This window comes from Strigops habroptila, chromosome 5, assembly GCF_004027225.2.
Source record: "Strigops habroptila isolate Jane chromosome 5, bStrHab1.2.pri, whole genome shotgun sequence".
NCBI lineage: Eukaryota > Metazoa > Chordata > Aves > Psittaciformes > Psittacidae > Strigops > Strigops habroptila.
Window position 1 is genome coordinate 42,268,187 of NC_044281.2, and position 16,531 is coordinate 42,284,717.

Below are 16,531 nucleotides of genomic sequence, written 5' to 3' on the forward strand. Positions count from 1 at the left end.
ATAGCATTTTTTTGGTAAGAACATTTATCAACACATGGCAACCCTGGACTAACTTGACATGTAAAATGATCAAAATGGATTATGAAATTTCTTCCATTCATTTCTATTGATTTTAGTTATCATAAAATTCATCAGTGTGCAAAGGAACACTTGCAACTGGCGTTTCCAACGCTCCCCCAAAATCTGGGCCAATTGGCTGGCTGTGATTTTAGTATGAGATGGCAGTGCAGAATACCTCACCCTGTGTGTCAGCGGCGAGCACACACAGCTCCTACATCCCAAGAATGCTAAGTGCTGCATTAACTCCTAATTTTCACTTCTAAACTATGAAGCGCTAAATTCTGAGCTGAAATGAGAAAGCATGGACAAAATTATGTTATGTTTATGAAGAAGCAACTATCTGAACATTCTTCCCTTAAAAATAAACTTTTTCAAGGCTAATCAAAGTTATTTTTGTAAGTGCTGTAACAAACTGCCAGTGAAGGGACCATTTTTAATCAGTTTTATTGATTCATGCTTTCAGTTCTTTCTTACTCAGTTAAAAACAAGGCACATTAAATACATCCTCTTATTGCTCTATAAATGCATGCGGCTCATTCTGTATATCAAAAGTAATAAATAATGGCAGTAAAACACCAAGACAGTTATAAAAATGACTACCCAGCCTCAAACACAGTATTTAACAGTTCAGTCTAGAACAGTAACCTAACAAAATACCTAAGTGCCAAGTGTAAAACAGGCAATGCGTATACATGTGTGCACATACGTACACACGTGTTTATACACACATATATAAACACACTGCATGTACATGCATCCCCTCCCCTCCAGGCGTGCAGTTTATTTAAAATCAAAAATATTCCCACATCCAGAAACCAAACTCCCACCTCAAAGACCAAAAAAAAAAAACCAACAACCCATTAAAAAAACCCCAAACACAAAAAACCAAAAACACCCAAACCAAAAACAAAAACACCCAAATCAAACCAAAACACCAACCCCCCCAAAAAACCCAAAACACATTAATGGCTATCCACCTAGGACCATAACCATGCAAGACAATGACTCTGTACAACTCTTTCTACAGTACATTCACATGAAAAGAAAATAAACCAAACAAACCAAAGCCAACATTCCTGAAAACAGATGTGGGGTGATAAATACTTCTAGATTTTTCCAAGTATAGATTTAGCTGTTTTAGGTCACACATGCAATCTTGTTACACAGGGTGGTCATACAAGATCTTGCTATGGCATACAAAGAGCAGAGAAGCATGACAGTAAAGTGCCTAAGATGCAAAGCAAATTCCTATCGGAGGACACATTGAGCCAGGAAAATCCCGTGGTCCCATCCTGTATGCAGCATTACTAAAACGAGAGAACAAAGAGTATACTTTGGGTGCAAAGCAGAAAGCCTTGGCTTCTCAGGTAAACTTTTATTATTAATTCTTAACAGTGCCATTTAGAAAGGAGAATTTTTCTTTGTAAATATTGTAAATATTTTTCTCTATGTGGCCTGGAAAAGGTCTCATTACTTTTATTTTCTTCCCTTTTTTTTTTTCTCTACTTATTGTTAGTAGTAGAATCCTAAGCCCCCTCCCTCCTGACCTTGCTCACTGAACCCAAACAACCCGTGTATCCTACATTCATTCCCCCCAGTTCTACAGTGTATGCAAAATTTGTTATTGTGTTTTTATCTGAAGAGGGGTTTGGAGATATGAAGCTGTGCCCAACATTACATACTTTACCTGAAGATACTGGAACATATTTCAAAAAGAAAAGTTTGCAGGACCGCAGAAACAAAACCCTTTGTTTCTTCCATAATAATAATTCTTCCATTGCCAAACATGCTAAATCCTCAGTCACCCAGACGATGCAGGGTGGGTGCATCGGACCCACCCAGCACAGGACTCCAAGCAAAAAAGCCACAACCCTGAATAACACCATCGTTTTGGTAAAAGGCAGGGTCAACGAAAAATCTAACATGCAAAAACCATCTGAAAGGCATTTTCCCCAAAACTGTCTCCTTCACTCCAGATTTTACAAACTGGGCTGATAGAAATATAACCATTTACTGAATTTTAAATGAGGCTTGCCCTTCTTTTTTGGTTGGTGTTTTTTGTTTTGTTTTGTTTTTTATCTATCATTTTTAAGCACCTGAATTTTTATGTTTTTTAAAGGACTCTTCCTCTCCAGCCAAACATAACCTCTGTACTTACTATGCTCCATACGAACACTCCTCACCATCTCTATTTTGTGTATGTAATCATCTTCCCTTTTAAAATATCAAATCAATCCTTGTTGTTCAGTCCTGTACTGATATTTTCCATTAGTGAAAGTGGTGACATTGGTTAAAATAGATTAGATTCTACACAAGTAGAGATTCTAACACCTTGGAACTGCAGCTTTGATTTAAGTTGTAAATTGGTACTTATACTTAAAGAATATAACAGAATGACAAATTCATCAATAAACCATTCTTGTGTTTTTCCCTTCCTTGTTCTACATTAGGCAGGAGTCTTCCACCTGATCTTGACCCTAGTCGATCCAACAACGGAAAGGCAAACAGACAGACACAACATGGTTGAAAACAGCTCGAGTGATCCTATTCCCCCCTCCCCCCCCACATTTATCTGCTGAAAAATAGCCCTTTCACTTTTATATACAATTTAGTGTAGTGCAAAACAAATTTAATTGTTTCACTCTGTGTTTGAGCATTTTTAAATGAACAATTAAGATAATTATGCTATTAAAACTGCCATATTCTACAGATCATCAGGGTTTGTCCAAAACTGGAAACAGTATGAAGCCCTTTACAGCATAAACCACCACCTGTTAGACTACACTATTTATTAAAGGAAGCTTATTTTTATTAATATGGGAGAAAGGAAAGCTGTCCCCTTGCTTTTAAATAAATTATTAGCTTGGGTGATTAATCAATATGTCCTGTAGTTTTCCAGCTTCATGCTGCCGATATTTTTGTCTGGCCAAGTATTGGTACCACTGAAATAACAGAGCACTCGGAAGAGCAAAACCAGCCACCTACGGAAGGCTCATGACAGTTCTTCACAATTGCTGCCCCAGAAAGTGCCAGTCTTGATCCTGCTGTGATACTATCTCCAATCCAGAACACCAGCTTTCCCTGTCTCACTTTTGTTGAGGAGAGATCAACAGCTTTTAAACACTAAATGCATATTCACAAAACTCAATGCAATGCATTTAAAGGCAGGACGCACTTTCTGAGCATTGTTTTCTTTGAAGGTAAAGGTGATACAGAAGTTAATGAACGAGGCAGTATGTGCACATGTGCTTGCGTGTGCACCCAAATCTTTCTAACCTGTATTCCTGAACTCTTGTTAATGAACCCCTGTGTCTAAAGAATACCCAATCCAAAAGGCCACATACTGGAGTATTAAGAGCTGCACAGAAAACCATTAATAATGAAAACAAATGCACCAATGTATTTTTGTAAGAGCTACACCCATGGACAGATGTCGGCCATCTGGAACAAGCAAGGCCAATCAGAAGCACTGGAATGTTTTTCAGCAGAGACGCATCTCCATCAGCCATGGCTGTGCGCAGACGTTGTGTTTGAACTCACAGTCCACCACCGCTCCGGTCCACTGGAATCCCCACACGCCGATGCAGATTCTCCTCAGCAGTCTTCATGAGCACAGCCAGCCGGCTTCCAGACACATAGCCCTTCTGAATAGCACTCATGAGCTTAGGAGACAAGAGGTTGAGCATGCTGTTAACTCCTTTGCAAGGCAAAGAAGAGAGGCAGAAGTACAGCCCTCCATCAAAGGCCTCAGCAGGCAGCCAAAGTGACAGCAACCAACACCAGTCCCTGGGCAGACACCACCAACCCCTGCTGCCCATGTAGCTTATGGGACATGGGAGCCCAGCAGACCCACGCAGCTTGGTGCTATTGGCTTCCCTGCACGAGAGGCAGACAGGCATTGCTGAGTGTCCCACCCAAGGGCCACCAGTGAGGGACACCCACATAGCTCCACTCTGAACAACGGCAGAGTTCATTGTTTTGCCCAAGAGCCATTAGCAAGTGTTAATGAATACACAGAACTGATTTTTCCATATATAAAGCAAAACTGCTGTATGGTTTCAAAGCTCATTTACATTTCCCTGAAATGCCAGTGAAAGTTTTGGCCAGGCATGGGTGGCAGGAAGAGCGGAAGTACCAAATACGATCCACTTGGAAGTAACGGTGAGGGCTATGGTCAACCCCAGGGTTTTTGCATATAAAAATGTAGGATAACCCATCCATTTCAGAGGCTTTTTTTTTTTTTTTTTTTAATATCTGAAAGATGTAACTAATAAAACACCATTCCTGATCCACCACTGACCCTCTTACATTTATATGCCCTTCTTTGTAGAGACAGAGCACTTGACTTCCACAATTCTTTCAAATCCAAGTTCCTTTCCAGACTTTTAAAACTAATTTGCCTTTAAGTCCTGGAAACTGGACTTGGCTCTATCTTAACGAACACACACTAGTGCTAAGATTTTAGTTAATTCTTCTTTATCCCATGGATAAAGCAAGCCTTAGACTTGAAATTACATGCAGCCAGCTTGTCAAAAACTACTATGGAAAGCAACTGGCACTTACAAAATGCAATTTCTTACTCCCATCCAGTGCTGAGAATCCTTCAGATTTCTTCCCCTCTATAGGAAAATCTATTAATTATATCTGCAGCTGGACCTATGCAAATGCAGCATCAACCCTGTCAAAACAGGAATTAGTACCCGGAGGGAAGAGGGTCAGAGGGGAACCCTGTGCTTTGCAGACTCAGACGAGACTGGAAAAGCCTCCCTGCACTTTGAAGGCGTTTACTGACCCTGTGTAGCCCTGAGGCAAGGCAGACGATGGAGTTGGGAAGGAGAGGACCAACAGCAGCAAGAGCAGTAGCTACAGCCAGCAAGGGAAGCCCATGATCACTTGGGCTTGGTGTTCCCCATCGCCTACCACCCTGCTTCCACAGTGATCTCTACACAGAGCAGGGAGGTCTCAAGAGCAGAGGCCCTGCCGTCACCCATGCACACTGCCCAGCAATATACTCGGCTACCAGTCCTCCAGTCCTGGGTCTGTCTGGTCTGACTATACCGCTGCACAGGAGAAGCCAGTAGCCACAGAGGTACACAGTTTTACAGCAGTAACTGTGAAACTATACCAACTACAGCCTATATAGCATGCTTTTTGGAGAAGCAACCATAAAACAGTGGTTGCTGGTGGCTGCTCCCCTGGCACTGCCATGAGAAGAAGATTGTCTGACATGTGGGTCAGTCAGGACCTGAAAGGAAATCTGCTGTTGGGAAAAAAGCCTCCTCTTGATTTAACATGGGGTTTTTTGGCTTTGCATACCAAAACTAGTTTCCAAGTTCCCCCCCTCCTTTCCTGAGCATAAATGACAGCACCACTAAGCTTCAGAAAAACAGTCACTGCCGTAGGACAGCACCATCTACACCCAGACACCATCAGAGCTCTGCCTTCCTGCCACGTGGAACAACCCCTTGGAGTTCCTGACCAACACAAGCCGCTTTCTCTCTGTGAAAAACCTGTAGGCATCAGTGTCCGCCAGGACCGGTGCTCACCAGACTTGCTGGAGTGACAGAGTGACAGAGGCATCTGTAGTTGGGCAAAGGAAGCACCTGGCACTGCCCCGCTCCCTGCCTGCAGAGCTGCGCTGCCTCCCTGGTACGCTGTGTTCCTATATTCTAATATAAATGTCCACAAATATTTGCACATAGCTTTCCACAAGCATTCTGCGGTAAAATGCAATTACTTGAAAGTTTTCAGAAAGCAGACACAAAAGTATTGGGAGCTGACTTAACAGATCCATTAAAAAAAAAAAAAAAAAAAAATTAAACAAACATTTAATGTATTTTGTTCCTTCCATGGCAACCTCCTGATAATTTTATTACCACACTTCCTCCTAGGCACTCGGCTGTGCAGGAGCAACCTGTGTGTTGCTCCCTGTCTCCCCAGGAAGGAGGTGCACAGGCACAAGCGATCCTTACTGCAGTGCCAGTCACCAGTATTAAATATTCCAATTGTGAAATGCATAGGCGAAGCCAGTAGCCACAGTTACACAATTTTACAATGCTACCTTTGAAACTATACCAAAACACTGGCTTGCCTTTCATATTTTACAGATACAGTGCCTTGGGGCACGCAACCCCAACTGATGCTTTTTAGCACAGGGAAGCAAAAAAGCCAACAAACCACCAAAAATCCACCGCAGACATAATTACAAGTCATTCCAACTTCGTAACCACAATGTATCCAAACTAGCCACATCATAGTTTAACACAGCCCTTACAGTGAACAGTGGGTTCCCCCCATCAATTAAGTTTTCACATGCAGAAGGGAGACCCTTTTCAACAGTCAGAAAAACAGCTGTGATTTTCTCTTTTATTTGAATCCATATGCATGAATTCCCAAAGCCATTGTTTCTTCTTCCCCCACCACTGTTTGTTTGTTCATTGGGGTTTTTTTTTGACCCTTCCCCCAAGTGCATTTCAGTTACCCAGCTAAATTGCTGCATTTTAGGCAAATAAATAGTCCCTTTTTCTAATGCTGGACACAACCTGTGAAAATTTTCTGCATTTAGATTCAACAATGCTGCTCTTATCTACAGCTCATCTCAAGAGAGACAATTACCATTTCCTTTGCCTTGATCTTGTTTGTTTAACTTGACACAGTGAAGAAAGGGCTGACATTGACCAAAATCCCCAGCATGAATTTATCTCATGTTTGGCATTCATCATTGCCACCATGCAGGGAAGACATGGCAGTCACTTGAAATACCACACCAAGGAAGACTCTACAAAAACAACACTGACTGGCGAACAGCATATGCACGAGAAGCTGGGCAAACAAAAATTTCCATAACACTCTTTGTTTTATTTTAAAGCCCCACAAAAGTCAGGTGCATGGGTTGTCAATGTAACATCTACACAAACTGAGGTACCATTAGCCAACCCAGGAGTTAAACCAGGGTTATAGGCATGGACTGTGCTTTAACTACAAGCTTATTCTTTAAAATAGGCAAAATAGTTTAGAAACTACTAATCGATTAACAGACCAAGGTAAATGTCAGTGTGCCCAACTGTGCCATATACCTTCCAATGGACAATTGTATCATTTTGAATATACTTAAACAGCATTTCTGTATTATAAAGGGCCAAATTCAGGCCTGTACTGTAGTATGCTTTGTAAATTAGAACTGGTTTTGGGACTCATTATTTCTGCACATTAAAAAAAAATAAAAATCCTTGAATTTCAAAGTGCTTGAGGATAGTTGTGTGTGTCACTTACCTCGTGATCTGGCAAATAGCATCAACACTACAGCATTTACCCAAGTAACACTCACCTAGTCTCCAACCCAGCCCTTCAGCAGAGGGGAAAAAAAGTTAAATACTTACACCTTTGTTAATTCAAGTTACAGATTCTCTCGTAACAAAGAGACACCTACCTGCAGAAACTCATTGAGCTCAACCTGTCCATTTTTGTTCAGATCCACTTCATTTAGAATATCATGAAGAGTATTTTCAGCAATTTGCACACTGATGCTCTAGACAAATAAAAGCACAGACGTACATCAGCTGCGCTGTTCGGCACTATTTATGCCACGGTCTCAAATTTAGATAAGAAACTTAAAAAGGAAACCAAAAGAACACAGGGAAACATTACCTCCAAGACACGCTGCACATCCAATATAGTAATAAACCCTTTCTTGTCCTTGTCAAACATGCGGAATCGCTTCTTGTACCTGCAAGATAAGGATTATCAGTGGGAAAAACTGCACTCAGAAGAATGACAAGTATTAATTCCTAGCAGCATAGGGAACTCTTTTACTTTACTTACCTCTCAATATCTGAAGGCACTAGACTGATTTCAGAGCTGTCTCTTAATTGATCTGATTTTACTTTGTAGCCCATTTCATAATAGAGAAATTTCTTAGCAGCTTCAAGTTCCTCCTACAAGAAAAAACAGAAAAACCATGTATCTGAGGAATAGCAAGTTCTCACACAATTATTTTTAATGTAGTATTTAGTAGTTTCTTCCACTTAAGTAGAATTTATCTAAGGTCCAAAAATTAAGGAGTGGTAGCTGAGAAGTATTTTTTTAAAAAAAAAACCAAACACAAAACCACCCAAACTTAAGCTTAGGCACTTTTAGTCTTGAAAAGAGATATCAAGACTACTAAAGAACTAAAGACTTCTAATTACCATGTAAATGCTTTAAGGACCATACACTGCCTACAGTCACACATGGTGTATCTATCTGTTTCATGACAAATGGCAGTTGCAGTTCAGGCCTACAAAATGCCATTTAACTCACAGCTAATATCTTAGTGCAAGGTTTCACCTAATTGTCTAAAATCAGCAAGCAAAAAAAACCAGGAGGCTCAACACTAAGCAGGTTCTTTTATGTTTTACACTAGTTTTCTGGATGGTAGTAAAATGTTACCTGAAAGTTTAGTGGAAGGTCTTCCATAGCCAGAGTTTTAGTAAGTGATAAGCACCTGACATACGTAGAGTACTGTAGAACAGAATTCCTTCTACGGCAATGGGTACACCAAACACAGGTCTAAGAGCAATACAAGCATTTGCCATGCAGGCACCAATATTAAACTGCAGAACGGCCACAGCAGCAGTAAAAGATTCCTTAGGCATGTACATATACGCCAAGTCATCTAGCAAAGCCTTGTTTGTGAAGGCGTACTACTTCTACATAGTTCAATACAAGCACAGAAATGAGCCTTAAAGTCCCAAATCAACAAAGACTTATTTAATGGTCTCACTGTAAGATCTAAATTAAAGAATGCTCTTCTGGATAGGCATTGAATTGCCTTGTCCATCAAGCTGAAATACAACACATGCAAGACTGCTGTAAAAATGTAGCGTTTCAAAATGGCCAAGACTGGTTACAGAGGAGATGCTCAGTAACTCAGTGAGGGTTTAGCCTCATTTGAAAGAGGAGGAGACTTTTCCAAAAGAAAGCCCAGCAGGCATTTGGGGAATGCAGAGATTGTCTTGCTGGCATTAGGGTGCTCATGCAAGCACAGGTGGTTTTGCCAGTCCTACAGGTGCATGCAGTATGCGTTAATTTTCCTTCCTGCAAGTTACAGTGAGAATATAACCAGAGCCTAACTCCCCAACCATGGCTGCTGGAGTTAAGGCTGTCCATGCAACCCTAACATCATGCTGGTTTCAAACTCTTTGCTTTGCAAGCTTCCCATTTTCCAATCTATCGTTATGGAAGAATTGATACAGCTTTCTTTAATACAGTAAATTATTACATGAGCAAATCTTGCTCGGTAAGGGTGAGACACCTTTAAGTTCAGTCAAACACCTCCAACTATGAGGTTGCTCAACGTACGTACACAAAAGCAATGCAGCTCACATTGGTGACATGATGGTAGCCCTTTCTTTACGTACTCCTGTGAGGAGGCTTTAGGATCACAGCAGGTCCTCTGGCTAGCAGGATTCAAATGAGCTCCTTCCAGAATGTTAATCACACTTCTATCTTGCTAAAGGGTTTCATGAACAGTCCAAAGGAAACTTCCCATCCCCTTTGGAGTGGAAGAGCTAGGTGAGCATTCACAGGTTCTGTTTGCATCGAAGTGAAAGAAGTCCCAGACCACAGGTCCCATTTGGGTACAGCACTCTTAGCGCTGCCTCTTCTCCACCATACTCAGGACAGCATTACACACGCAGCCTCTTTTTGTGACAATAGAAACAACTGATAATTGGTAACTTAAATGACGTGATGGTTCAGAAGGGGCAAGATTCATGTCAGTAAGTGGGATGTCTACATCTGAGCTAGTTATCCAAGGTACTCCTGTCAGTTTGTGGAGATCTAAGCAGGGCTGTAGGGTGCAATTCAACGCACACACAGCAGATGCCTTCATTAGGGTAAGTGATCTGACCGAAGCGCCTTTACTACAAGCAGGCACACAGAAACCAGCTTACATAGAGATATCCTGTTATCAGGACTGCAAGTAACAGTAAGATGAGTCCCGCATGTTTTGTCTGGGCACAGACCCACTATGGGCAAAGGAAGGTAACAATGACCTTAAACGTTAATTTAGGCCAGAGAATCATGCAAACTCAGTATCATCACTTCTCAAAATACACAGCAGACAAAAAGGAGTGACACAGATTACAAGATCCTCCTTTTCTGAGGCAGATCTGTTGAAAAGTGTCAGTAAACAAAATAATTGCACAGGAATAGGATAGTAATGCCAAGTCTGCTTTCATTTTTAAAGTTGGGGAACAACAGAACACAGATCTTCACTTTCCCCTCCACCCCCCAGCCAATGCCAACTCATTTCACAGCTATTTTGATAAAGTCTTTATAGTGAAATATGCCAAGTGAATCATTCTCTTGGGAAGAAAGCATCACTTGAAGTTTTCTATTCAACTAATTTAGATCGTTAACATGGAAACTACTTAAGAAGAACAAAACAGTTTCAGATGAAAAAGGCCCTTTGTACCTTTTTTTTCTGCTCACTCCAGTTAAGTTCTTTCCCCATTATATCTACAATTCTTGGCAGGGCTTCCTCTGCAGCCTGCACATTCAGAAAGGCCAAGCGAGTACGTCGGGAAATCATATCCACTGCTGTGCGAGCATACTCTTTGACACCATAGACAACCTAGAACAATAAGAGAAGGGGAAAAAATGCAGATGAGAAAGCAGACGGGCACTGTCAGAAATTATGTTTAGCATCGCAAACCATGCTGCTAGGCTGGCTATACAAAATGAACTTGTTCCCACCCAAGCAGGCAGAGGGTTCGAAAAGCTTGGGACATTTTATAAAGGAACATAAAATGTTCCTTGGGACATTTTATAAAATGCACCTGGCATCAAACATGTATATATAAAATAAAAAATATGTAATTACAAATGTTTAATTAAAAAAAAATTAATATGTATATATACAAACAAAAATAAAGCATGCTCCAGGGAAGGAGAAAAACAAGAACAGAAAAAAATCTGGATCTGACCAAAGGAAAAGGCTTATGGAGATGTTTTACAGAGCAAGACCGACCTGCTCTAGAACCTGCTTATGCCAAGAAGAGAAGTGAGAACATTATGTAGTTTTTCCACATACCTCAGCTTCAATATAAGGAAATTCAGATACAAGACGCTTTCCAACAATAGGCCATCTCTTTCCTGTAACTTGGGCTATTTTGGCCACCTCAAAAGCCTTGTCGCCATATGTTGAAGCTAGATGCTGAGCCACCTATGGAGTTGAAAATAAATTCAATAGGCTTTTGAATGCACATCAAATGCACACATTTTTCTTGTCAATTCTCTTGTCACCAATAACAAATAGGGTATTAGATTTTGATTGTGTGGGAGGAAACTATTTGTGTTGAGAATGGCTTAGGCCAGCACTGACACCGCTATGTATGTATCAGTGTAACTGTGACTAATGATGCTCCAACTCTTCTGCTGCGCTGTGATCATATCTGAGGTACAGATTTTTTGAGGCTCAAAGGAAGATAGATCCTAGGATGTTGTAACATTTTAAAGCAGGAAACAGTCAAGATTAGGAGGAAGGAAAAAGGGAAGAAAAGAACAATTACTAGAATTTTTTATTATTTTTTTTTTCCCCAGCTAGATAATAAGCTCTTATCAGGTTCAACAGACCTTTGAACAAGTTACACTGGTATTAGATTTAGTGGAAAAACAAAACCCTCCAACAAAGAAACATCAGAGCATCAACAGACACCATGACTCACCTCACTTTCAAGTCCATAGTCTTGGACCAATCTAATGTAGAGAGTGGGACTCCAGTCCTCAGCCCCTTGCAGCTGCAGTCCAAGAGTTTTACTGGAACCTGCTTTCAAATTGTGCGCCTCAATAGCTGCATCAATGGTGTCCTTCGCCATGGCACGGTAGGTTGTCCACTTCCCACCTGTAACCACACATTTACCTCTTTATTTGGGGAAAGCAAGGGGAACACCAAGTTTTTATATACTATATTTATTTTGTAGATCACATCACTCTTACTAGACTTGCTCCAACAAGCCAGTCATACTACTACTGGCAGATGATTATCTGGCTAGAGGAACATGAAGGATTATCCTGTAACAAGAAAAAGTTTTGAATAAAATACACTGGGGAAGCCCAACAAAGCTATACTTTACAAGAAACTCCTACTTTAAGAGTACCTGCTATCGTGACAAGGCCACTATTGCTAATGGCAACGACATGATTCCGGCATATTGACTGTGTGTCTTTGGAGTTGGGGTCTGTGACCAGAGGACGAATGCCACTCCAGGCTGCCAGCACGTCTCCTCTTCTCACTGTCCAGAAAAAAAGATCAGCTAATCAGCCAGGAACTGATAGGTATTTATCTCATATCCTTCCCGTGGTCTTTGTGGCATTGCCTCTGAGTAGATACTCGCTGTGAAACAAGGACTGCACCACACCATGTTTGTTAGCTGAGCAACTCAAAAAGCTGGAGATGATTCTCCAAAGTAATGGAATAAGTTGGGCTACAGAACTAAAATCAGCACTGCCCTGAACGGTATCAGTAACACTCTCTAGCCCAAAGCAAAGTCAGAGAAGTCTGTTTTTCACACTGGTTAAAAATCCAGCAGAACAGAGATATCCTGGTACCTGATCAACCAAGAGAGATTCAACTGTCAAACTCGCCCATCGCCTCAAAAAACCCCCGATGCTGTTCCTGCTTCCTGTCAGTTACAAGTATATCCCTAAAGCCAACCCTGACTTGTCTGTAAACTTGGAGGAAGAGAGCCTGAAGGCACCAGGTAGTCACAAAAGCCTTTAGCAGTTGTAGGAAAATACCCTAGCCTCTGAAGGTCTCTAAAAAAAAAAAAAAAAAAAAATATATATATATAAAAAGCATGAAACTAATAGATTTTAATGAAATTAATTTTGCTGCTTATTAAATTTGCAATAGAAAAAACTGACCAATTTGCTTTATGCTGGAGCCTTTGGAACATTTTTTTTTAACACAATTTTCAAATAAATGATAATTGAAAATCAGTAAAAGGGTGTAAAAATATCCCCCAAAGAACACAAAATAGATTTCAGAAATCAATGGTGCTCTGCCAGCATGTTTAACCTGCCAAAATGAAGTGTTAATCACAGAAATAAGATACCATATTACGTTTATAAACTAATGAAACTAGAAAAAGCAGCATGCGTGACACTATAATTAAACAGTTGGAACTCATCCAAGCCTGTGTAAGTTGATAACCCTGGCACTGTCTCTGGCAGCAAAAAGGCAGGTCTGCAGTGAGTTGATATGGCCAGCACAGTTGTTAATTCAATAACAAGCAATCTATAAACACTGCTAATTGCATATGTGAAAAACAGCGCGCACCTAGGCAGGTTTCATTGAAAAGAATTAACCACTTCATAATGTACTTCTGTAAAATACCTTACGAAATCTCCATCTTATTCACATTCTTACCTTTACCAGCTATGTTGCTGGCCCACCACACCTACCTACATTGACTTCTGCTCATGAAGCTTAAAGGTACATTTCCTGAGGACTTTTTCTGAACTTCATACAATACAGGTCAATCAATTATTCACTTCAGAAAACAAAAAACCTAGCATTTCCAATCTCTGGACAACAAGTTTTCCTAAATCTAAGGATGCTGCAATGTTCCTCCTAACCGAGTGCTCTTCAGATTTATTTTAATGCTGCTATACAACAGAAATACAGAAGTACAAATGCTTTCACAGAATAAAAAAATAATAATAATAAAAAAAAATTACTAAGAAAGAAAGAAGCCTCTCTCCTTTAAACCAGCACCAAGTCAAAGCAGGCTAGCTTCTCACAACAAATGTGTTCTCAGCTCAGCCACTGAAGGGAACAACTGGCTCCAAGTAATTTTTATAAATTCTCCTTCTTGCCCTTTACACCTTCCTCTTGCACTGAAAACGGACACTATTAGATATTTACCATTTCAAGAAGAGTCAACTCTTACAAATAAAGTGCCTAGAAAAGTGGAAATAAAAACAAAGACATGGGAAAAGTCAGGACAACTTCTCTTTCAGGAAAAACAGGTGAATTATTTGATGTACTCATCATGATGTATGATGGAACTGTTCCAGTTCTGCAAAACCTTTCATCTGCCACCTGGAGAGGCCAGAATGCAGGTGTATCTGGAAAAGCGTCATTTTATAGCTCTGAAACATAGATCACAATGACGCTTACGTCCTGCTAGTTTTAGAAACACCCAGATGCACAAGAACCACAGTTATCAGAGCCACAGAGAGACAGAATGTACTCAAACTTAAATGCCACAGACTCACTCGCACCTTCCCAGGTTAAAACTGAGTGGGCAAAGTTTTACCTTCAACATCAGCGCTAAGGTAGTTGCGCACTTCATTCAAAATGAAGTTTATATCTTCCTCTGTTGGTATTGGATGGGAAGTGACATCGGTCGGGCTGTCCGTGGTCCCTGCAATAGTCATCTTCTCCCACGGCAGGAAGAAAATCACTCTGCCATCGCTGGTGGCTGGGTCAAGCAGACCCATATGATCAGGGCTGAAATAAAGAAAGGACATGGTTCAAAACAGGGCAGACATCACCAGGAATTCTGTTCCGGCACACCTTGTACCCCATATAAAGTATTAGAGTGTTACCTTCGTTCCTAGGTCAAATGATTAAAAAAACAGAAAAATAAAAAGTATCAGAGATTTCACCTGACTTTAAAAAGTAGTCCCAGATTTTTTGAGAAATAAGGCACCTGAAAGTGATGCTCAGATATGACTAGAATTTGCTTTGCTAAGCAGGTTAGCAGACCACAGCCTTAAATCGAGTGATCAGGCCTTTGGCATCTCACATCTCCATTCACTCTGGAAAGTTGTGTTCATTGGAATTTCAAATACAAACATTTGGAAATTTTAAACCAGCAATTACTTGAAACTCTTTATGGAATGAGTAACTGCTTTTAATCAAAAAAAGGCCAATCATTTATATTATGCCACAAAAGAAAGGGAAGGCTGAAACAGAATACACATTTGAATGGAAGAAAAAGAACAGAACTCTAGTTCTGTTTTGATGCATCTAAGTATATAACAAGAAAAATTAAAGATTAAGTATTATTAACCTCAGTTCTCAACTATCTGTGCCCTAAGGAGAGGACAAAAGTAAAGACCTACAGAATCCCAGTGACAACTTCAACCTGCATTTGCAGTAACGGTGAGGTGGAAGGGGTAAGAGTTCACAACAGAAAACCATAAAGAAAACAAGAGAACAGCAACACTGAAATCATAAGCATTATAAGCACATTCCAACAGTAAACATCCAGCAATACCACAGCCTGGGTCTGTTAACCATCTGCCACTTCAACAGGAGCAAATGCCCAGACTACCACGGGACTCAGACCAAGAAGTATACTCAGAATACTCCCAGCTCCCATGCTCCTGAACAGGGAACCATGTTGTGAGAAAAAAAGACAAGAGAGACACTAACTGGATGCTACTATTCAGAGCTTTGTCAATTATTTATGCCAGTGCTACAAACAATGATTTAGTTAAATGAAGATACCTAGTAGTTCTTCACACAGGAAATTTTAATTTCTGTATCAATGTTTTCCAGTATAACGTAAAAAACAAACAAAAAAAAACCCCACCAAAAATCCACAGGTACAAACACAGCTATCCTCATGACTTACTAAATAGCTCTGCTTGTATTTCAGAAAACAAAAGGCTTCTATAAACACTTTGAAGTAAACAGCTTCTATATAGGGGAACACTTAAGCTGCCCCTTTTTTGTTCATTTTTATTTAAAGGAAAGATGCCAACTTTCATTTGCAGTGCTGTAGGTACTTGCAAAACCACCTGCAGCCAGGTTAGCAGTCTTCAGGTTTTGCCTCTGATCCTGGTAACAGAAGGAGCATATAGGAAGTATACAGAAGGAGGACAGAAGGGTATGTATTTCAGGGGTAATAAAGACCATCAGAGGGGACTAATTCAATGGACTCAAATAACTACTAACACAATAAGCCGAAGGCAGACAAAGACTTGCTTGGATATGAATTACCTATTCTAGGGAGCCACCAGCTGAACCACTGAATTATTATTTTTAGGAAGTCTAAGATTACTGAAGGTAAGTTTTCAATATCTGAAAAGGCTAGACGAGAAGCTGAAAATTTCATACATAGCATGTATATTAGAACATTTTTTAGGTGATATTTATAGACAGCTTAAGCATACAGTTGGAGAGGTACAATTTAATAGGGGAAGTCAACACAGATTTGTGAAAGGTAAATCGCGTCAGATAAATGATTACTTTTTAAAATGAAAAAGCTATTGATTTAGAGACAGAGGAAACTAGAGGTTTAATATACAGTATCAGAATATTCAGAAAACTTCAGACGTTTTCTCAAAAGTATGATTTTTTTTTTAAATGTGATCTCATTAGAAGTCTTAAAAATAAGGAAGATAAACAAGTAAAGACTTAAAACTAAGTTTCACCACAACATCAATGGTGTGAAGTGTTTTCAATTAGATTACA

The 16,531-nt window shown here is 40.1% G+C and overlaps 1 protein-coding gene across 3 annotated transcripts in view; it reads right to left on the reverse strand.

The window, feature by feature from the left end:
- Positions 1 to 485: 485 nt before the first annotated feature.
- Positions 486 to 16,531, reverse strand: part of GPD2 (glycerol-3-phosphate dehydrogenase 2) — a 65,124-nt gene continuing 49,078 nt past the window's right edge. For 2 of the 3 annotated variants that reach the window (XM_030487116.1, XM_030487117.1), the window contains exons 9-18: positions 14,364 to 14,557; positions 12,201 to 12,335; positions 11,769 to 11,944; positions 11,135 to 11,266; positions 10,517 to 10,675; positions 7,882 to 7,994; positions 7,708 to 7,786; positions 7,490 to 7,588; positions 3,601 to 3,722; positions 486 to 1,367 (exon numbers count right to left, since the gene is read on the reverse strand). In XM_030487116.1, the coding sequence (XP_030342976.1) occupies positions 1,289 to 1,367; positions 3,601 to 3,722; positions 7,490 to 7,588; positions 7,708 to 7,786; positions 7,882 to 7,994; positions 10,517 to 10,675; positions 11,135 to 11,266; positions 11,769 to 11,944; positions 12,201 to 12,335; positions 14,364 to 14,557 (1,288 nt within the window). In that variant the 3' untranslated portion in view covers positions 486 to 1,288. Of the gene's footprint in view, positions 3,723 to 7,489; positions 7,589 to 7,707; positions 7,787 to 7,881; positions 7,995 to 10,516; positions 10,676 to 11,134; positions 11,267 to 11,768; positions 11,945 to 12,200; positions 12,336 to 14,363; positions 14,558 to 16,531 lie in introns of all 3 variants that reach the window. The other variant, XM_030487119.1, reaches the window with a different exon arrangement.